Source organism: Notolabrus celidotus, chromosome 13 (assembly GCF_009762535.1).
Source record: "Notolabrus celidotus isolate fNotCel1 chromosome 13, fNotCel1.pri, whole genome shotgun sequence".
Lineage (NCBI taxonomy): Eukaryota > Metazoa > Chordata > Actinopteri > Labriformes > Labridae > Notolabrus > Notolabrus celidotus.
Window position 1 is genome coordinate 9,987,922 of NC_048284.1, and position 21,148 is coordinate 10,009,069.

Below are 21,148 nucleotides of genomic sequence, written 5' to 3' on the forward strand. Positions count from 1 at the left end.
ACAAAACTGAAATGTGAAGAATTTATCAAGATACACAAGCAAGCTATCTATGTGAGCAAAGCAGACCAAACACACAGCAACATGATACACACTGTGCTTATGTTCTACACATAATCAGCACACACAAGCTTGTGAAATAGTAAAGGAAACACTCTCTTTTCAACTTCTCCTCATCAGACAGCTTCATCTTTGTTATGAGACAGATTCAAACATCCCCAAATCTAAAAATCAGCACAAAGTTTTGCACAGTGTTCATTCTAACAGGAGGAAGAAGCTTCTCTACTTCCTTATATATTTCATCAAATTATGAAATCATTCCAGCTACTTCGTTTTGCAACATTTTCAGGCCACAAGTAACTTCATGCAGCTGAAGACTGTGAAATCTCCCCAGTGTTTTTCGAGACTAGTCACACCAAAGACAAACAGAAAATTGCAATTTTGCAGTTAAACCCCCGAGCGCTTAGACTGCAAACACTGTTCGTGACAAGATAAACAGAGAGCTGGTAGTAACTGTTCTTATTGTTGAGCACCTGATCACAAAAATAAAAAACTGCTAGAATATGTAACAGATAATAACGCTGTTGCCCACACAAACACACAGATAGTTATCTGTATACGCACATGGCATGTCTCAGTGCATTATCTCACCCCTACTTCTAATTGTGCAATAATCACATTTCCACTAGTGCAATACATTTTTCTGTTTGAGTGCAATATGTGTTTAATATTGCTATGTATACATTATCTACTGATGACTGCCCTTTTTTTTTTTTCCTTTTTCTAAACTCTTTTTTTTGTGTAAGGTAGTCTATACCGGATAACTTAATTTGATTATTGCTTTCAAAAACTGCCTTTTTTTAAATTTTACGTTCTGTTTAATATTAAGCACTTTTATGTCTTTGCACCGTTGCATATAAAATACAGTTTAAATAAAAAAAAATAAAAATAAAAATAAACATTATCAGCCATAAATTAAACATCATCTATTGTGAAACAAACATCATCTACCGCGCAATATGTAATATCTACCATGCAATACATTATCTACAGTGCAATAAACATTATCTACCATGCAATACATTATCTACCGTATAATACATTAGCTACCACGCAAAATACATTAGCTACCACGCAAAATACATTATCTACTGTTTAATATTCATTATCTACTATGCAATACATTATCTACTATGCAATGCATTATCTACCATGCAATACATTATCTTCCATGCAATACACATTATATACCATGCAATACATTATCTACCATGCAATGCATTATCTACAGTGCATTAAACATTATCTACCGTCGAATATACATTATCTACCATTCATATATACATTATCTACTGTGCATTATACATTATCTACTATGCAATACATTATCTACCATGCAACATACATGATCAACTATGCAATACATTATCTACTATGCAATACATTATCTACTGTGCAATATACATCATCTACCGTGCAATATACATTATCTACCATGCAATATAGATTATCTTCTGTGCATTATACATGTTATACCATGCGATATACATTATCTACTGTGCATTATACATTATCTACAGTGCAACAAACATGATCTATTGTGTTTTATATTATCAAGTGTGCAATGAATAGAATCGACAAAACAATGAACATTAACTACTGTGCGATGAACAGTATCAACGATGCAATATATGTGATCTTCTGTGCGATATACATTATCTACCCTGCAACCAACATTACCCAAAGTCTAGTAAACATTATCTATTGTGTGGTTTATATTATCGTCTGTGCCGAATACATGATCTATTGTGCAATGAACAAAAACGATAATGCAGTGTACACTATCTACCATGCAATAAACATTCTACTGGGTGATACACATTATCTTCCGTGCAATGCACATGATCTGCTGCGATATGTGTGATGTGTTATTTACTGTACGATACATAATCTGCCCTGCAACAGACATTATGGACTGTGCAGAAAACATGATCTATTTTGTAATATAAATGATCTACTTTGCGTTATACATTACTGACCATGCAGTATACCCTTTTAATGTACAATAAATCATGTTTGAATTCATATTTGCTGCGTTACTGTGGTTACCTGAATGTCAAGAATTTAAGGTGAAGATGTTCTAGATTTTGTTGTGGGTTTTTTTTGTATTATGGCAATACAGTTGTTGTGTTTTTAACCTTCTGGGATTCATTGTCCTGCTAAGAGGACATTTTGATATGTGGGCTAATGGGACCAACTTCAAACCACCCACTCAAAGATCAATGGCTTAATCTGGTTACAAACCTACTGAACTTTTTAAGCAAACAAGACTGAAGTTTTAAGTATTAAAACTTGTTTCTGGCATGGTTATATTCTTCTTAATCTAGGGCTTATCATTTATTAGAGGACTGCATTCATCCGAAATTAAGTCTTCTTACTCTGCTGCACTTCCTGTCTTGTGATCTCCTTAAATATAAAGATGTAATTTCAAAAAGTAAAGATAAAGGAGGATGTTGAAGTGCCTGGAAACACAAAGAGCTGGTTCTGAAGTAAGATCAAGCTCACCAGAGTTGAGGCTCTCCACCCTCAGAGGCAGACCTGACTGGGCGATGGCGATGAGCTTCAGAGCGATGTAGAACTGGCTCCGCCCGAAGTGACCCAGCCGAGTGGCTCCACAGAGCTCTGTGATCTAAACCCACACACACACACAAGGGCACAGAGTAACAGTTAGCATCATTGTGTTCACTTGAGACCCTGATATCGGCACTTATTTGAAAAAGAGAAAGAAAGAGCAGTCTCATCTGTCCCCTGAGAGCTGGTAACTCACAATTGAACATACAGAGGAAGAGTTAAACAAGAAAACAAACCATATACAACTAGCATGTAAGGTTTCCTTTAATAAGACAGTACAGGGATTTCTTCTCAGTGGTCACAAAACTGTAAAAACTTCACACACTGCAGAAAACATATCCAGAAATGTACCAACTCAAGCTGATGGCGTTTACATGCTTTCGTTCACAAAACAACTCAAGCAGCTAGGGTGGTGTATGTTAAGAATCTATACAATACGTAACACCTCAATAATACACAATGATGATGTTCTGACTCACAGGATACAATCATGGTATTGCTGACACCATCTAACATTTTTGAAATAATAAGGCATGCCCAACAAGTTTCTGCTCCAACCTGACTCACTGTGTCACTACTTCAAGACTCTTTGCGTTTGTGCCAATGACAACAATCCTGCACGTCTCCTTTTAGAGACATTTTGCATTCTTTAGTCAATCAGAGTGATATCATGATGTGTAATTATGTTGTTTTATTGCAACCATTAATGATCTCAGAATCCCTATATTGTGAAATTATTGTTATAATTTGCAATATAGGGCGCGGACTTGACTTATTGGTTAAGTTGCGCGCCCATGTAGCAGGCGGCCCGGGTCGAAGCCAGCCTGCGGCCTCCTTCCCATTTTTCATTCCCCCACTCTCTCCCAGTTTCCAACACTATCCACTGTCCTCTCTATAAAATAAAGGTGTAAAAGCCCCCCAAAAAGGTATATATATAGAACAATCAACCAACCCCCCTTTAAAAAATAATAATAATTGACAATATATTGAGCATCACATCCTATCGGAGTTACCCTGTGATTCCTACCTCCACTTGTCCTGCAAATGACCAATTGTAACATTGCTGTACTACAATATCAGGAAAATACTTTGAAAAAACACTGATACAGTAATCATTTGGTCCTCCTTTCATCCATAAAATAAACAATTCATCAAAACTATAAGACAAAATGGGTTTTTGACGTGATGTTACAACTGTATTTAAGCATGTTGAAAACTTGTTGAAAGCAGATTTTGGGTGTGTCGGTTTGGATCAATTGGTAGAGGAGGCGCCCCATGTACGGAGGGAAAATAAAAGTGGTTGGTCCTGGATTTTCTGACCTGATCTCACCTTGTTAATAAAACAAATCTGAACATTGGAAACCTAGTTAGTCCTCCTTAAGTATGAGGTAGAGATCTTTAGAGAACAACATTTCTTAGCTGAATAAAAGGGACTGGAGAAGCTTGGTGACATGATGTTCAAAAGTCTGAGTGCATACTGCGTCTGAAGGTAGTATGTAGTAAGACTGTTCTGTTGGATCTGTTTCGCAGTGTGCTGGGTCAGATGTCGCTGGATTTCTGGTTTGGAAAAGCGGAAGTAAACAACGGCCAAACTGATAGTGAAACTGCTTCAGCATCACTATGGTTTCTATGGACATAAATGATTTCCACAGCACCTAGAAACTAGGGATGGGTACGAATACTCAAGTACTCAGGTACTCGCCGTTAACCCCATTATTCGAGTAGCATTTAGTTACTCGCGCACCTGGCAACATAATTTGAACTCATACAGCGTTACATGTGTGACCATGTGCTTTTTGTTTTTGCCTAACTGAATACACAAGGTAGGAAAGTAATTAACAGGATACAAACGTATGACTTCTCCGGCCACGGCTTCAGCTTTAGTACACACTGAGCCAGATTTCAGCAAAAACAACTGTTTTACGGCAGCTACGCAACTCTCTAAGAACACGTTATTCAACCGAAAGCAAAAGCACAACAAATACAGAACCGTCTGCAACACCTTCGACATGTCAGTTTAAAAAAAGTGACGTCTGGAAGTACTTAGAAAAAAACGATGAAGTTAATGTGCAGTGTAAGATATGTGGCGTTAAACTTACATACCATAGAAATACTAGTTTGATGCTTAACCACATGAGCTTAAAGCACAAGGAGAAAACAGCAGAGACAGATAACAGACAGTTTCACATCACTGGAGATATGCTCCCATTAAGTTTTTTATGGAAGCAGAAGGCTTCAAAGAGCTGGTGGCGTTTGTCGAGCCGGAGTACAAGCTACCATCACGGAGAACAACAACTACGAGAGTGGAAAATAATAATTGTGAGTAGACGTTCATTAGGTAATTTGAGTAATCGAGTATAAGGATTACTGTAAATGCAGTGAGGACAATAAGAGCCCCATTTGTGTTCATCCTTGTTCCTGTAACGTCCAACATCACAACACCATTTTCTGCGCAAGTATGAAAAATAAACTCTTTTGAGGTCAACTTAAACCAGAAAGCATTAACAAAACTTGAAATCACAATCCACAAGTGCATGAATGTAATCTCTTCTAAGTATCATTTTTGTTAACTCTGTTCATTGGCAGACATTCAATGTGTCCGACCGCTAATCAGCCTGATTATCACATATTTTGTTTCAGTTCTTGACGTCAGGCTGAGCGGGATTAGTCCAAAAAATGGGAGATTTGGAAGCAAAACATAAACGACAAAATCTTTCAAAAGTGCACAGCCACACACGGGAGCGTATGTTTTTTTTAAAGCAAGTTTGATACTCATGTAGTCTCACTTCATAACATGAACATGTCTCCTTAAGTGTGAGCCCTTTTGTACCAACAGCCCGCCACAGCTGACTGATCCCTCTCCTGCTGACAAAGGACTTCTTCTGAGAGTGTGTGTGGACACAAAGGAAGCACCAGTCACTTCTCTCCGCCTGTTACAACACGACACTGTAGCTGCTGTATGTGTGCCTCTCACAGGCCACTATCTGCACAGTGTACATTGTGGAAGCAGAGGATGACAACAGTGCCTAATTCTCCCACCACACTGCTCCCCTTGTTGACCTTGAAAAGGGTTCTGACTCACTAACTGCAAATATTAGCCTGCAGAGAGACCTGGAGTCACTGAAAAAAGGGGCTGCTGCAGTTTGATTGGATACTCACAACAAGTCATAGTTAGCAGACAGAGCAGGTGGGAGTCCTGGTTTGGTGACTGTTACTGCATAATTAATCCCACTGTTATTATATCTGTGTGGACATGTCAAATACACGCGCTGTAAAAGATGTGCAACAATAATTGAGACACTGTTTCATTCCCTTTTGATTAACTGTGTCTAGTTCATTGAAAAGATAAGGTTAGCTATTATTAGGGATGTAAGGATATATCCTAAATCTGTAAAAAAAAAATCAACACAAATAAGGGTGGATTAAAATCGATTCAACAAAATTAGTATCGGTATATTACTTTTAAATAGTTGAGGGCACTATCTGCATTATACTCCACTTGTTCATCATTAAGTCTCTTGCGCACGCTCTGGAGGTGTTTTAAGTTTAAAGCATGTTTCAGAATCAGCTGACTAAAGGTGGAGACTCTCAGCTGGGGGCTGCAGCTGAGTGACAGGTCTCCACGAGCGCTTTCTCTCTCCGCCGCCTGACTAGTTCTGACCTGGTTGCGCTCCCGGCTGACACCTTAACGCGTTTAAATGCTATGTTTTTTCAATAAGAACGAGTAGACCGAAAACTGGACAGTGTGAGTCTAAAATATGATTCTGTTGAGTTGTCCTGTTGCAATAAATCCACATGTTGAAGTCTGAGCCTTCACTTTTATGACTGTATGTCTGCAGAGATTATTTATAAGCCTGCTCCTCACGTTGATATTCAGCGTGATAAAATTTTTGAATACCTCAATATGATCCATAGCTGTTTAATACCGTCAGTTATATACATTGTGTCATGAAGGTAAATTTGATTTAGTGGAAAAAAAACCATTTGGCATTATTCTGACATGGAAAAACGTCCAAGGTTTTTTATTGACTAAACAATAATTTATCGTTAACATTTCAAAAGATCAATCACAGAAAATACTTGAAATTTACATCCCTAATTCCAAGAGATTAACCTTATTTGTTTTAATATCTAAGATTTAATTTAGGAATTGTTCACTTTCCATTTCTCTATAATTGTTCTAAAATTTTCCAACAAGGTATTTTTGTGTAGTCATTTTTAGTTTTTTTGCAAGGTGCTGAAAAAAAGTGTGTAGTGATTTTATTTGAGTTACCTTAAAAATGAAAAAGGATTACTTTGTTTACAAAGAAATATGAGAAAAAATATATATTGCAACTGTCCATATCTGAGAATTTAAATAAAATAATAGTTATTTAATTTCTGAGTTCAATCCAGTTTTCTCGAAAATCAGAGAATCGTGAGTGAATGGTATCGTGAACCAAAAATCGGGATTGGAATCGAATCGTGGGTTCGGTGTATCGTTACATCCCTAGCTATTATGATTGAGGTAGAAGGTGAGAGGATTAAAAAAATGTGGTCTTCGATACCTTTTGGTGAAAAAAACAACACTTCTGCATTTAGAAGTGTTTGGGATTCTGTAGAGACGTTACAAACGCAAGCACAAAGCAAACATATGCAGAAAAGCATATTGACATACGAACTGTTTGATTTTGAGTACAATCCTCACTACAATATCAACGTATTAACCACAAGTAGAGCTGTCATTGTGGGATTTAAATGTTATAGCACATTGCAGCTTTCCCTCATATCAGCCTGACCTCATAACCAGAACAAAAACATCATAATCTGCCATTTGAAAAGGATAGATTTGTCTCTTCAGGGTCTGTGTGAAGGCTGGGTTGTGGCATTTTTGAGACACTCCAGATAACAACTTTTATAAATCACACTGACTGATAAGACACTGTGACACTGGCTCTACATTTCCACTGGGTAAGCCCATCATGAGTGAATTTAATGGAGTGAGAAGACAGGAAAGAGCGGGCAGTAATCTGAGGCAAAGGTCTGACCAGGACAGACACTTGGTGCTCAAAGGTGACTCAAAGGAGGAGTCCTTACTGTCTTGTTGTGTCCTTACCGTCTTGTTGTGTCCTTACTGTATTGTTGTGTCCTTACTGTCTTGTTGTGTCCTTACAGTCTTGTTGTGTCCTTACTGTCTTGTTGTGTCTTTACTGTCTTGTTGTGTCCTTACTGTCTTGTTGTGTCCTTCCTGTCTTGTTGTTCCCTTGCTGTCTTGCTGTGTCTTTACTGTCTGGTTCCTACTGTCTTGTTGTGTCCCTACTGTCTTGTGTCCCTTCTGCCTTGTTGTGTCCCTACTGTCTTGTTGCATCCTTACTGTCTGGTCCCTACTGTCTTGTTGTGTCCTTACTGTCTTGTTGTTTCCTTACTGTCTTGTTGTGTCTTTACTGTCTTGTTGTATCCTTAGTGTATTGTTGTTCCCTTGCTGTCTTGCTGTGTCTTTACTGTCTGGTTCCTACTGTCTTGTTGTGTCCCTAATGTCTCCTTACCATCTTGTTGTTCCCTTACTGTCTTGCTGTTTATTTACTGTCTTGTTGTTCTCTTACTGTCTTGCTGTTCTCTTACTGTCTTGCTGTTCCCTTACCATCTTGTTGTTCCCTTACTGTCATGCTGTTCCCTTACTGTCTTGTTGTTCTCTTACTGTCTTACTGTTCTCTTACTGTCTTGCTGTTCCCTTACTGTCTTGTTGTGTCCTTACTGTCTTATGGTGTCCCTACTGCCTTGTTGTGTCCTTACTGTCTTGTTGTGTCCTTACTGTCTTGTTGTGTCCTTACTGTCTTGTTGTGTCCCTACTGCCTTGTTGTGTCCTTACTGTCTTGTTGTGTCCTTGCTGTCTTGTTGTTCCCTTACCGTCTTGTTGTGTCCTTACTGTCTTGTTTTGTCCTTACTGTGTGGCCCCAAGTCTTGTTGACTCCTTACTGTCTTGTTGTGTCCTTACTGTCTTCTTGTTCCCTTATTGTCTTGTTGTGTCCCTACTGTCTTATTGTGTCCTTGCAGTCTTGTTGTTAGGTACCAGTGTTCCATTCACCACGTCAAATTCCTTGTGTGTGCGAGTTCACTTGGCAATAAAGCTTTCTTGAATCTTGAATCTTCCTAGCTAAGGCTAGCATTAGCCAGAAGAAGGTGTGTCTCTTGCTGCGCAGCATAGCTAACCACCAAGGCTAACCAGAGCTCTCCTGGATGACAGGTCGAGCTCTTCCAGCTGGGCAACTTTCACAAAACACACAGAATCAGTGTCCAGCCTCACAGCCTGCATTTAACACTATAAAAACCAGCCACCACAAGCTAGTGCTAGCTTACCTGCAGGACAACTTCGCTGGGTAGCTGGGCCGCCCGGAAAAGGTCAAGAACTCTCCCATTAGACGCTACTTTTTTGGTGTTGTCCGTGTCGCAGTAAACGAACAAATCCGAGTAATATTTCTGCTCGATATCAGTCAGCGTTAGACTTTCCATGGCAGCACGAGTCGACCCCTGAAAACCAGACTACTTGGCTGTTGATTAGCCCTTCTTAAGCCAATGGCTGGGGCAGGATCCAGAAAATGGGCGAGACTTCAGGATCCCAACTTAGCTAGCTTTCCTGCAGCACCAGCTAACAGTGATAATGTTCACAACGCGCTCTGTCGTCTGATCCCACTGTGAGAAAAAAAACCCTAATAGAGTCAGGTGACAATGACAGCTCGCCACCATTCAGATACTCAAACACAGGATGCTTTCATACACTTAATCACTTAGTTAACTTGTTGGGCCAGTGAAGCCAAGTGGCCAACAGCTGGCTAGTAAAGCAGCTAACAGCTAACAGCTACCTTGAATCAAAGTCAGCGGTAAGCTAACTACTGCGTCCCACTCCTCAACTCCTCGTTAATCTAACGGATTAGGACTACTCCTCCCGTTAATCCGTTATGGGATGGCGCCTCTGTGGTTAGCTGGAAACAAATTCCTCTGCTGGGCCGTTAGAAGTAAAGTTTCATGGTCTTTGGGCTCCTTCCTCTAGTAATCTTAGCCGCCATTCCTGCCGCCAGTATCAAGGCAGTCGGAGTTAGAATAGAACTTCCGGTAAGGTTTTTCAAATTAAGATAACAATTGTATTTAGGTGTGGGTGTGATTGCAGTGAGGTTTGTATAAGCAACAAGGCAGAGTTAGTAACTTTGTTTGAACGTACCATAATCATTTGACAAATATGTATAATTAATTAATCAAGCTATTTAATGCATCATAGCTGGTTAACTCAAATCTTAACTAAATAACCTCCAGGGGGAACCAATAGACGACTGAAATGTGAATTACGCCTTTTAATTAATCTAGAAGAAGAAGAAAGAAAGGTACTTTATTGATCCCCAGGGGGGAAATTACATTTTTTCACTCATGCTATTTTGGACATGCTACACATACATTTTTTTTTGGTATATACATACAAATGCACACACATGCAGTGAACATGCTTAGGGGGAGATGTCAGAGTGAGGATACTGCCGTCAACCAGCGCACCCAGAGCAGTTGGGGTGCCTTGCTGAAGGGCACCTCGACAGTGGCCAGGCAAGTGAACCAGCGCCTCTCCAGCCACCAGTCCATTTGCCAAACTTCGTCCATGCTGGGACTCGAACCGGCAACCCTTCGGCTCCCCAGCCAAGTCCCTATGGACTGAGCTACTGCCGCCCCCAAAGCAGTAACACAAGGGATACGACATGTTTATGGTGAGAATGTATTTTCACTGGACAACAATGAAACACAAGAGTCCACAAAAATATGAGTCTAATGCGGAAGTGCTAAAAAACTGCAGTTCATTGAGGATCTGCTTGAGGCTGGCTCTGGAAGTACCGGAAACCGCATACACACCAATTCAAAAAAGCTGATCTTTACAGCAGAAATAAACATGTTTACAGTCTGGTACAAAAGATGAGTGTAGTCTGGATAGCTAATTTCTCGATCGGCACAGGATGATAGAGTATTCACATGTCAGGGCATTATTTACAAAGTTGGTATGCAAATTACCTCTTAGAAAGTGTTTTGATCATAACCAGAAATATCATTTTGGATATATCCTTGCTTCTTCCTCCTTCAGAAGATAGGGGCAACCACAGGGCAACTCATAATTGATACATTACCAGACACACAACAATGAAAATCACGATACAGCAATTCTGCAATATTGATAAATCACCAGACAAACATTTAATGATACATCTTTAATTCAAGAGCAGGATTAATGTCATCAGCTGGAGTCATGAAGTGGTGACACAGTGAGACATACAGAAAGGGCATTTATTGTTGAAAAAAATATTATTATTGGAAAGCAGTGACACGATAATTAAATTACACATGTCAGGTCGATGATCTTTTGCTGAATAAATTTTTTATCCCACTTCTCTTTGACATTTGTATTATTAAAAAGCACAAAATCAAAGAATGAAAAAACATCTCCACATTAATATAAAAAAATAGCATAAATTATGAACACTCTTCTGAAAGGTTAATAATCTAGCAAATATCCAGTAAACATTATGCTGTCAAAAAAAGATAAATTAATTCTGCGTTTATTCTGAAGGCGAAATTAATTCATTTCCGGTCTGTTGTTTGACTTTCTTGCAGTTAGCTTGATACCTTGAGACGTCACCGGGCTACGCTCCGAGTCAGCGCGAGCTTGCTTGGCCTGCAGGGACCCGGATGTGTGACTTCAAAATAAAAGCCAATTCTGAGCCTGAGAGGTCGAGACGGGACAATTTACACTTGGTTTGACACAGCCAATGTACAAAAGGATTAGTTTGTCTGGAAACTGTTCTCTATTTTCAAAGACATGCAGAACAAGGTCATTCACTAATATCCTTTTTAGTTTTTTCTACTATTATTCTGACAAAAAAAAACACGTTACAGTTGTGAAGTATTTCATATTTTTCACAACAGATACAGTAAACCACTTTAGTAATCCCTTATCTTTAATTGTGTATGGCTCTAAACACAGCCTCCTCTTTGATCTTAGGACAGCAAGCTCTCTTTGACTTTTAAAATTGAATTAAACCTATCTTTTTCAATCGGCTCAACCTTGCTATATTTGTGTCATCATCCTAATTTTTTTTTCAATCAAACTAATTCGATAGTTCTGTTTGTTAGGTTTTTTTGTTCTATAGCTATTTTTCTATTCATGTACTTAAAGCTGCAGTGAGGAACTTTTGTTTTGTATCGATTCTGGCGCCCCCTTGTGGACAAAGTGATACCTCTTATCTTATGTCCTATACATGCAAAAGTAGTGTTTTCAAGAAAAATCTCATCCTGTTGTCTTTTAACAGTCAACTTTATCAGGCAATGTGATTATTTTCCATGAAAACAGTCAAATAAAGGCTGTTTCTGAAGCGAGATGTCCATCATCTGGTCTGACACCTACCCCCTCAGGGCGGTTTCAGGCATTAAAAATGACAACAGAGAAGGTGTCTGTGTTGCTGCTGATGGTCTTGTTTACTATTGAAGGTCATAAAGAGGCATCAGTATCATTTTCAGTCTGTTTCTCAGCCAGTTCAAAACTCCTCACAGGGCCTTTAAGTCACATGATAAACATTTGAATTCAGTTTTAATTGTTCATATGTTTCCAGTACTTTTTTTTTCTCCCTTCTTCGGGCTGCATCTTTGCATGAAAGGTGCTATACAAGTAAGGAAAGAAGTTACACATGATTATGTAAAAAAAAAAAAAAAATGTATATTCTTATGTGTGTTAGTAGAAATAAAAAGTGTAATAAGCATTTAGCTTAAAGCCCCTGTATGAAACTTTGAGTTTGTGCAGATTTTGGCGCCCATTGTGGGCAAATAAGTATGCCTGATCTTTTTACTGACCTTATCTTGCAAATGTGAGTTGTAGCTTCTGATGAAATGTGATCCTGCTTTCTCATAACAGTCATTGTATCATTTATTGTGGATTTTTTTTTTCCTATTTCTATTTTTTTCAAAATACTTCTTTGATACCTACCCCGCAGCAGCAGATTCAGGCATTTAAAATTAGAAGGTAGAAATAATCAGTCTTCTTACTGATGTTCTTTGTTGCTTTTGGAGGCTATATAGAGGCATCAGTATTAATTTGAATCAGTTTCATAACTAGCTAAACACTCCTTATGGAAGCTTTAATCTTTTTTGTTTCGTTTTTTGAATGAACCTCAAGTCTGTAATTAAATGGCCCCAGCATATATGCCAGAATCTAACAGTACTGCACCATAAGTCAAAGTCTCTTAAAATGTTGTGGTCACTGTACTAAAAGGCCTGATAACCAAATATATTTTACAAAGTATTAGGTTATGAACTCTTTGCCCATCAAGCACCTGTTTAATAAACCACGAGTCACTTATGAGGGACAGGAGAATGTAACTGCTTGTTTGTGGGTACAGATCAACAACCGCACCACCCAGAGATCTCTGTTCTTCCATGCCTTATATGGGCCAGCCTGTGGCCGTAAAAGTATCACAGTGTGTCACGATGGAGTCAGATGAGCTGTAATGGTGCCTTCAGGCATAATGGGAAATTTGATAAGAAATAAAAAAAAGCTTGAAAAAGCCTGATTCAGTTCTTTTAACGTAATTTAATGGAATTTCCCTGAATCTCACAACAAATTATTACTACTTTCAAACGTTGATGGACAAGTTACTCATTGAGCCTGAAGTGCAGCTGAACATTATTGGTTTGAGTTTATTCATATGCATGCTTTCATTACAATAATTTGCACTTCTTCAGATGTTATTTTGTAATCAATCAGTTGCTTTGTTTTTAAAATGGCAGAAAATTGTTTATCAAAAAAATAGATTGCTCTGTCTAATACAAAACATGTTTAGTTATCTAGTATAGAAACAAAAACAAGCCATAAAGTATTACTATTTAGAAAATCTGGATGTAGAGAATTATTACTTTTCTCTTTTAGAAATGCCTCAAGTAAAAAAATGACAATTTACACAATAGCTTACAACTTTTGTATTTATCATTACAGCTCTATATGGCAAAGTGTTATTTGATATTTCTATTATTTTTATTTTTATTATCATTTTAATCATTGCTTTAACATATATTTATCATATTAAATTATTTATTTATCTATTTATTTCTTGTATTCACCTGATCTTGTTAATGCCACCTTATTTTTTTTAACTTTTCTTTCCTCTCTTACTTATTTGATTAATTTTACTATATTGAATTTATTTTATTTTTAAGTATTTTATTTATAATCATGCCTTTTATAATTTTACAATTGCTGTTGTTTTCTGTCTCTCTTATTTTGTGAAGCACTTTGGGCTGCATGTTGGTTTTTATGTATGAAAGGTGCTATATAAATAAAGTTGAGTTGAGTTGAGTTGAGTTGATACAAATGTGCAGTTATTATTGTTCTGATGTGTTCCCACCATGTAAGTGTTTTAATGTTCATGAAAAGACCTGAAATCTTAACAGAAATACAAAAATCCATGAAATAACATAATTACATTCTGTGACCTGATGTCCACTACAAGGGACAGATGATAAAAATAAATAAACAAGATTATTTGAATTTTTTTTGCTGTAATATGTTTCTTTCAACCACTATACTTATATTATCTATAAAAATTAATAATATCAAAACCTTTTTTCTTCTGGATCTCAGGAGGATATAAATAAAGTTGAGTTGAGTTGATACGAATGTACAGTTATTTAATATCAAAGTTCTATTCATGTATTATTTTGATTTCCTGAAACAGTCACAGAAAAAGCCAATGGACTCATAAATTACACTGTGGTTGTGAAATTCATCCCCTCACTTGCTACCAAACAAGGCTCGCCTTTGCATCCGGAGCTCTACATATTGCACAACTGCAGTTTCCGAGCACACAGTGAACGCAGCAGGATTATCCACCGGTGCTGATTCATCAGAAAGTCGCCCATCATCTGTTAAAGACTCAAGAAGATTTAAAAGGTAAATGTGATATTCACACAGTATTATTAAACTGTGATTCTGTTGATATTTAGAATGTTTTTCTCCACATTTGTAAATGATTGAAGCAGACTTCCCCTCCTCCCTTTGCAGAGATCACTTGTAGAAGCTAACGTTACCGGCGAGCTTGTGTCTCCCTCTCATCTGTACATCTTTATCGTCCTTTAAGATTGGAAAATATCTGTCTTGATTGCGAGTATCAGTCAGCATTTACGAATGCATGTATTTCACCTAAATGAACACATTGCAACAAGCTTTTAGTGCTAAGTGGTCGCTATCTGGGCGTGCTAAAGCTTCACTTCCGCATTGACGGTCCTCCGCCTGCTTGTGTTGAAGCTTGTTCATCCGGATGCTACTCAATCAGTGCATGCATCAAAGTATTAAATCGTGTTTTGGTGTAAATTTGATCAGTTTAAATTGGCATAATTGATTTAAAAGTCTCAACGCCCATGAAGCAAAGAGTCCCCTCCCAAGGCTCCATTCACTGACGTAACAGAGTATGACCTGCCCTGCTGATAATCCATTATAATCATGCTGTGGTATTAAAATTATGAACTTCCCTCAATTATTTTATTGCTGTTCTTAATTCGGCTTGCAGCTCATCACAAAGAAGCACATTGTTTAAATTTAATAGTTAATTTCATAATAATTCCAGACTTCTGGTTTTGTTGTATGGAAGCCCAAAGCAGACATGCATCCATTTACTTTACTCATTCAGTTTTCCTGTGAAAACAGGTGATTTTGAGGTTCATTTGATATCTCAACTATCAATCAGTCAAACAGACTTTATTTATAAAGCACTTTTCATACAATAACATTGTAACACAAAGTGCTGTACATAAAAACAACTTAAAATAGAATAGATTAAGAAAAAGATCCCACCCCCAGCCCCAACCCCAAACCCACCCCTCAATCCTAAGGTTAAGAACACAATATATCCAACAATAGTATTAAAAAAAAGAAAAGAAAAGAAAAAAAAAAAAAGAAGTTGCTGAACGAACTTAGGAAACGCTCTCATGATATCTTAATGAGGAAATGCTGGAGGTAAAATAAGATGTTAAAACTCTACACAGGAAATTAAAACCACCAAAATGAAATAAATCTCTAAGATAATAAAACACTAAAATATTAAACAATTAAAAGAAAATAAGATGCTGTACTTAAAATAAATGGATAAAATAGAATACAAGTGACTACAATTTGAACTCGATAATAAATAAATAAATAAATAAATAAATAAATAAATAAATAAATAAATAAATAAATACATTAATTAATTAATTAATTCAAAAAACTGTGAAGAATAAAACTCAGTTAAAAGTGGGACTAAAAAGGTCTGTCTTGAGTTTGCTTTAAAAAAATGTTGATGCTCTGTGCAGCCCTCAGATCTTCAGGTAGGGTGTTCCGCAGGCCTGGGCCTCACCGTATGTCTTACTTTTGGTACCATTAAAAGTCCACTACCCGAAGACCTGAGGGCTCTCACTGGCTCATATGATACAAGCAAATCTGATAAATAAGAAAGGCCAAGACCATTAAGGGATTTAAAATCCAATAAAATAATCTTAAAGTCTATTCTAAAAGATACTGGAACTAGAGCTGTCGCAATAACCTGTATTGACATGAAAATAAATGAAATGTTGATCTTGTTCTAGAAATAAGCGTATGATAAGACAGTGTAATTAACTTATATGAAAATGTATTAATGTTATAGGAAATATAACAAGTGTTTTTAATAACAGACAAACTTTACTGTCAGACTTTAATTCTCTACATTAAGAAAATGAGAACAAACAGGGAAATTAACAGGAGAAATAACTGACCATGAATATATCTATTCTATTTATGATATTTCATTAGACAGTTAATATGAAATAAACAATCAGATATGACATAATCCACCATCTGTTATATTGAATTTATGATTTTGCGTTCAGCATTTTGTGTTTAAAACTCACATCAAACACTTTTTAATCTCAGCTCATCACATACAGACCGTTCAGAAACCAACATATGTTTATGATCTGTCTCAGAGCACCTTATAGAGATTGTTTTAAGGTCCGTGTTTTTTAATTGAGTTAAGCCTATGTTTGTTTTTTTGCAACTCTGGAGATATAAGTTATAATCGTTTTATATTAAGGCGAGATCTGGAAAACACAACTGAAATTAACTCATTGGAGTGAATAAAATGTGGCCACTTAGGGCCTCTGTAACAGGATCTATGCTGAATCAAAGAATAACCGTTTATTAATAAAGTCTGAGGTAAAGAGCAGCATTTGTTGTTTCTAGAGGCAACAGATCATAAAGTTGTTACATTTTTGAATGGGGTTTGGTGTGATGCTCTGTCCATGCACGATGATGTTATTTATTTTTTATTTACTTTGTGTTGATGTATTTCTCTCTTGATTTTCCTCCTTATAGCAAACATGAATGTTGATCATGAAGTGAAGTTGCTGGTGAGGGAGATTCAACGACTCGGCTCAAAAAGTGAGTTCATTCATACTGAAGTGCTTTGCTGTAGCTGTGCAGACAAGTGTGTGATTGATGTTATGCATGCTAATAAACCATACACAAACAATCATGATGTTGATCAGCAGGACTAGCTACTGTTGTTATGGGAGTTTGACCAATCAGAATAAAGTATTTGTGTTTCAATGTGTTTATTAAGGAAAACAAGATCTCCACAAAACATCCACATAGACATTCAATTTTCATATAACAGTACAATCAAAGGCCTGATCTCACAAACTACATTATTACTGATTCGGATTATTCATTCCTTATCATCAGGCAAAACTGTCTTCATCAGAGAGTTAAGTTAACAGCAGAACAATAACTTATCTCATCCTCCCCCCTCCCTCTACCCTCCCAAGGAGTGCTACCTGACAATGTACAAAATGTTGATAATTTCAGCTCTGGAAAAAGGAGATCAGTGGGTGCCACATTTTCAAATTTCTCAAGTCTGTTTTTAAGAATAAATTTAATTCTCTCTAAATGAAGTGTGTCTCTGTTAACCATAATTTGAGAGTAGGTGCTTCTTTTTCTTCTTCCAAAATAGGAGGATCAGTTTCTTAGCATAAGCAGCCCATAAGATAAAATACATTGTGTAGAGACTTGGAGATTCCTGAGCCCCTCCGACACCCCAAAGATGATCAATACCGGATCAGGTTTAATCTCAACCGCAAGAACTTGTGAAAGAAAATGAAAGATACCAATCCAGAAATTCTCAAGATGGGACACAGGGCATAACTGTGTGTTAAAGTTGATAGAATAAAGTATTGAACAGCCTGGTAATACGTTAGAAATAACTCTTCATTCGCACCACTCTCTTGTTACAGATGATGATGGTCAAACCTCTGTGAAGTTCGGTGTCTTGTTCAATGACGACCAGTGTGCCAACATCTTCGAGGCGCTGGTGGGAACTCTGAAGGCAGCCAAGAGGAAGAAGATTGTCAGATTCGAGGCCGAGCTGCTACTTCAGGGCGTCCACGATAACGTCGACATCATCCTGCTCCAAGAATGAGACTGAACAGTTTCGACCACGTGGGCTTCTAGCTGCTGTCGGGTTAATATTCCAAATACTGAGCTTCTGCAGTGTACCGGCTCATCGCTGAGCTTCTGTTTCCAGTTATCTTCTTTTATGTACAAGGCTCAGTATTCCAACTCAAATATAATGACCAAACTGATCTGATCAAACTGCACATTTATGGACCAAGCTGGATTTGATTTCGCTGTGCCAAACAGTATCACACAAAGGCATTTAAGATTACTTACCATGGGCTAAATAATACCCACATTCAATTTCAGATGACGAAAGGAAGTTCTCTCTTTCTCAGGCGCTGCTTTTTTTTTGTCAACTACAGGTCTGACATGCCATTTTGATATACTTTTAAGACTATAAACGCACAAATTAGGATTGTAATTATTTGTCTAATACTATTATCTGGGAGTTTTCTTCATTTCTAGAATTCAAATGCCTCTCTTGATTGTATTGTGTCAGGAAACACAGACACTGGGATAATGATACGGGCTAGATTCAGCAGCTTCTACACATTTTTAATCAGAGCACAGATGCAGACAAACAGTTTGTAGTGACACTTGTTTTTAAAGCAGCACCAGGCAAATGTCAGTGCAGCTTTAAATGAGCAGGTAGTGTGTCCATCGACTGTGTTAACAAATGGCAGCCTCATTTAATGTTTACACGAGCCATTAATACTACCTCTTGTGGACTTTGTATAAGGCGCTATAAGACCAGTGCTTTTTGGAAGTCCTGAGAACAGTTCCTTCATAGAAACTCCAGAGACAAAGTGCATTTCAAGACAGATTTTTGCACCTTTTTGTACTTACCAAACTGCTAGAGTAGTTTTTATCCCATCTTTTTTACAAGTGGTCGATAAGGATTTTTTCTCTGCTTAAAAAAAAAACAACCTCCAAATCTATTTGCCTTTCGTAAGAAATAGTCAGTGAGCGAATGGCGAATGTGTTTCTTGTGCAATTGATATTAGTGTTTCATTACAGGGTGATTGGTGCCAAATGCAAAAAGATGAATTTGTAATGTTTCTCAGGACAAAATCGACCAAAATATGTTTAATAATTGTCCTGTGGCTTAAATAAGGTGTCTCACTTGTGACACGAGATGTGCATTTATAGTTTTATTAGTTTTTTTAATTTTGTTTTTCTGTCTTTGTCTTGTACTGTGCGTCCAATAATACTTGCAGATCAGGTGTGGCAATTTTGCTTCGTTTCCTAACATCAGTGTTCTTTATATTTGGGTGGTTTATCATATCAGTAAATAAGTTTGGCTTGAAAATCATTGGTTTAAAATTGTAGCTCATTAGGCCTCCATACTAAGCTTGGGGTGGATTTTTATGGAAGGTAAAAGTGGCCAAAATTTAACAGCAGGGCGTGAAAGTAAGACATTAGAAAACACATACTTTAATGTATAAAAACTGGCAAAATACGTCTTAACACGACAGTGTGAAGTTTTCCATTATTTGTTTCAAACCTATGTTAATGAACTTCTGAGCTTTCCAATGCTCCAAAGCTTTTTGAACATTTCATTTTTTCAATTCTAGCTTTATTGTAGGTGTTTTTAATTCAAAATGTAGTAGTAAAATGTTACCAATTATCACAAAGAGTTTGGATAAATAAGTCCTGAAACTAACAGTTATTAGGGAAGAATAAAAACTAATTGAAAAAGTTAATACGGTAAATTGTTAAATAACCTTTAATTATAATTATTATGAAAAAAACAGAGTCAGCTTGAGGTTTTGGATTGTTTATGGTCTCATCACATATTTTGTCTATATGCATTAATTGTATACTTTCGTAATGTCTTCTTTTTGAATGTTATTTTGACCACTTTGACTCTCCGTAGATTTTGTTAAATCCATGGAATGTGAGCGGAAAGATTTGTCTTGGATTATGAAAACCAGAGAAAGCAACAATCTCTCATCTGAATGTAACTTCTCTTTCTTGGCAACTGTTTTGTCATTTTCCCATTATGATGTCTTTCCTCCTTTCATTACATATCTGTTATTTAATCACCCACTCAAGATGCTACTACTGTTGCAAAAAGAAGCACATTATAAACCTATCACCACGCCTTACCTGCAAGTTTCGTAAGACCAATTTTACACTCACTGCTGTTCTGTCGACCTAGCTAAAACTGCTGGATTCAGGTTTTTTTTTTCAGCTTGACTTGAATTATTTGTTGTTTGTTTTCTTTATCACAGAGGAGACCACTCACTTGAGTTGTGATTGTGGCTCTAAACAGTTCTAGTTGCAAAGATGGATCAAAAGTTTGTCAGAATCAAGGAAACCAAAATCAGGAATACGACTGAAATGTAGACAAAAAACAACAAAAGGCTACATAGAAGTCTAAAAGTTGTGGGTATCCAGGAGAAAAGCAATGAGCGAAGACGAAAACATGCTGCTTTCATCACACTGTCGATAACGTAATATCCTGCTGTTGTTGCTCTGGAGTGAGCCTCAGTTTTCCTCCATGAACATAAATGCAAACAGTACAAGTCAACATTTAGCAAGAGGAGAAAGTTATGATCGGAGCAGTGCCAATACCTCCAGCCATTTCTGTGATCTAGTGGAATGCTTGCATGATGTGTTCAAGTGCATCATTACTGTCTTTTTGTTTTGGCAATAAAACTAAACAGAGGTTTCTGTTAACTCTGATGAATAAAACCTTTACACTTGAAGCCTTCAACCTGCTTTTCTGTGTGATTTTTCAAGGTGAATTATTGTAGATTATTTGTTTGAAATGTAACTTACAAATTAGCTTTGTGTTTATTTTTAGAATCTATTAAATAGGATTGAAATATTCAGAGGTTTCCCTTTTTTTAATCGGACAGGTGCCTCGTTCCATCTATAGAGTTTTCGTTGATTTTGTCAATCAACTTGCTTCTGATATTATCGATTGTTATTCTGTTTTAACAAGAGAAGGACATTTTCCATGTACTTATGCCATAGCAAATAATTCTATAAAAGTTTGAATGAACATAGGTCTACATTTTGGCTTGATGGAAATTCTAAATGTTAGTTCTT

The 21,148-nt window shown here is 37.0% G+C and overlaps 2 protein-coding genes across 4 annotated transcripts in view; one reads left to right on the top strand and one right to left on the bottom strand.

The window, feature by feature from the left end:
- reps1 (RALBP1 associated Eps domain containing 1) overlaps window positions 1–9,690 on the bottom strand; it is a 33,098-nt gene extending 23,408 nt beyond the window's left edge. For all 3 annotated transcript variants that reach the window (XR_004633549.1, XR_004633548.1, XM_034699681.1), the window contains exons 1-3: window positions 9,468–9,690; window positions 8,965–9,297; window positions 2,563–2,686 (exon numbers count right to left, since the gene is read on the bottom strand). Coding sequence is in view for 1 of the 3 variants with exons in the window: in XM_034699681.1 (XP_034555572.1) it covers window positions 2,563–2,686; window positions 8,965–9,117 (277 nt within the window). In the remaining 2 variants the exon portion in view is untranslated. The remainder of the gene's footprint in view (window positions 1–2,562; window positions 2,687–8,964; window positions 9,298–9,467) is intronic.
- Window positions 9,691–14,447: 4,757 nt separating this feature from the next.
- On the top strand, window positions 14,448–20,810 carry abracl (ABRA C-terminal like). Its single transcript, XM_034699299.1, has 3 exons — window positions 14,448–14,575; window positions 17,012–17,077; window positions 17,929–20,810. The coding sequence occupies exons 2-3, from the start codon at window positions 17,017–17,019 to the stop codon at window positions 18,111–18,113; spliced, it is 246 nt and encodes an 81-aa protein (XP_034555190.1). The 5' UTR covers window positions 14,448–14,575; window positions 17,012–17,016; the 3' UTR covers window positions 18,114–20,810.
- Window positions 20,811–21,148: the final 338 nt, after the last annotated feature.

Excerpts from the sequence above, each read along its gene's own strand:
- abracl (XM_034699299.1), top strand. The coding sequence starts at position 17,017 with ATGAATGTTGATCATGAAGTGAAGTTGCTGGTGAGGGAGATTCAACGA. Across the intron at positions 17,078-17,928 it reads TCAACGACTCGGCTCAAAAA|ATGATGATGGTCAAACCTCT; the intron begins GTGAGTTCATTC and ends CTCTTGTTACAG.